The sequence below is a fragment of the Bison bison genome, unplaced genomic scaffold (assembly GCF_000754665.1).
Source record: "Bison bison bison isolate TAMUID 2011002044 unplaced genomic scaffold, Bison_UMD1.0 scf7180017864526, whole genome shotgun sequence".
In the NCBI taxonomy this organism is placed as follows: domain Eukaryota; kingdom Metazoa; phylum Chordata; class Mammalia; order Artiodactyla; family Bovidae; genus Bison; species Bison bison.
Genome location: NW_011495077.1, coordinates 2,551,257 through 2,552,456, shown reverse-complemented (window position 1 = coordinate 2,552,456; position 1,200 = coordinate 2,551,257). Strand labels below are relative to the sequence as shown.

The 1,200-nt window shown below is 60.8% G+C and overlaps 1 protein-coding gene across 1 annotated transcript in view; it reads right to left on the bottom strand.

Moving 5' to 3' along the window:
* The window catches only part of PCK2 (phosphoenolpyruvate carboxykinase 2 (mitochondrial)), an 8,413-nt gene extending 8,118 nt beyond the window's left edge, over window positions 1-295 (bottom strand). The window contains exon 1 of the mRNA XM_010831312.1: window positions 140-295. Coding sequence (XP_010829614.1) covers window positions 140-168 — 29 coding nt within the window. The 5' untranslated portion in view covers window positions 169-295. The remainder of the gene's footprint in view (window positions 1-139) is intronic.
* Between the last annotated feature and the right edge of the window lie 905 nt (window positions 296-1,200).

The following is a 1,200-nucleotide window of genomic DNA, read 5'->3' as shown; positions in this document are numbered from 1 at the left end:
CCACTCGCCACCTGCCCGCCTCCTCCTCTCGGATGCAAAACCAGGCTGAGCGGGGCGAGCAGGACAAGGCATATGGCAGCCCTGAGCGGGCGAGCGCGGCGGAAAGTGAGGGTCGGCCCCGGGCTGGGGGTCGACTCACCGCAGGCCGGGGCGGTACACAGCGGCCATGGCACCTGCGCTGGGGCTGCGGGGTGGCCGCGAGAACCGAGCGGAGCCGGGGAGATAAGGAAGGCGGGGAACGAGGGAGCAGCGCCGAGAGCGGGAGCTCAGGCTAGGCGGGAGGCGCTTAAAAAGGAGGCGGGCCGGCGCAGGGGCGGGACCCAGCAGCGCCGGCGAGACCCCCTCTCTCCGCCCCCGTGCTACCCGCGGGTCCGCCCAGCCGCGGCCCCAGCCGCTGCATCCTAGCCCCCAAACCCTTGTCTCCCATTGGAGGATTGGTTCCTCTCCTCGGCTCCCCTCCCCGAAGCCCCGCCCCACCGGTCCGCCTTGCCCACTGCACATGATGTAATTTTGAGGACTCTTGCTCCTGGGAAATAGCGACTGGCAGGCACCGTGGCAAACAAGCCAAGAATTAGGGGCGAGGCCAGGGGCTGAACCCACGGGAAGCTGGAGGTTTAGAAGCCGGGGGCTGGGGCTTTGCCTTTCCCTTTCCTCCCGGGGCTTGGGCACTCTGGGCCCAGGCTCTTCTGTTGTCCAGGACTCTAATATCATGGTTCCCTCAGTCCCCAGCTCCCAAACCCCTGTTTCTTCTCCCAGAGATGAGGATTCTTCTCTGCCCTACCATGGTGGTAATGTCTCTCCACCCCAGAATCTCTTCTTTGGGGCTCTGGGCTGATCATTCCCTCCACATTCCCCTGAAGAACGCATCTGCCCCAACCAACCATCAAGTCCTTTGGTAATTTCTCAAGTTATGTCTCCATCCAGACATCTGTCTTCAGCTTGAGGCCCTGGGTATTATCCCAAATGCCATAGCATCTCAAACTCAACATGGCTATGGTAAGCCAGCATCCATTCCTTATTTCTGTTAATAGCACCCTGATGTTCCTTTGGGGAACCACCTCCTCAAACTCTGTGGTCCTGTGGCCTCTTGGGGGTGGGCTCTGAGCTTGGCCAAATTGTGTGTTCTTTTCTCTGGCCATAGCCAGTGGAAATGTTCAGGAATGGGGATGGTGTCTCTCTCTCTCAGGCTTATTCTGTCAG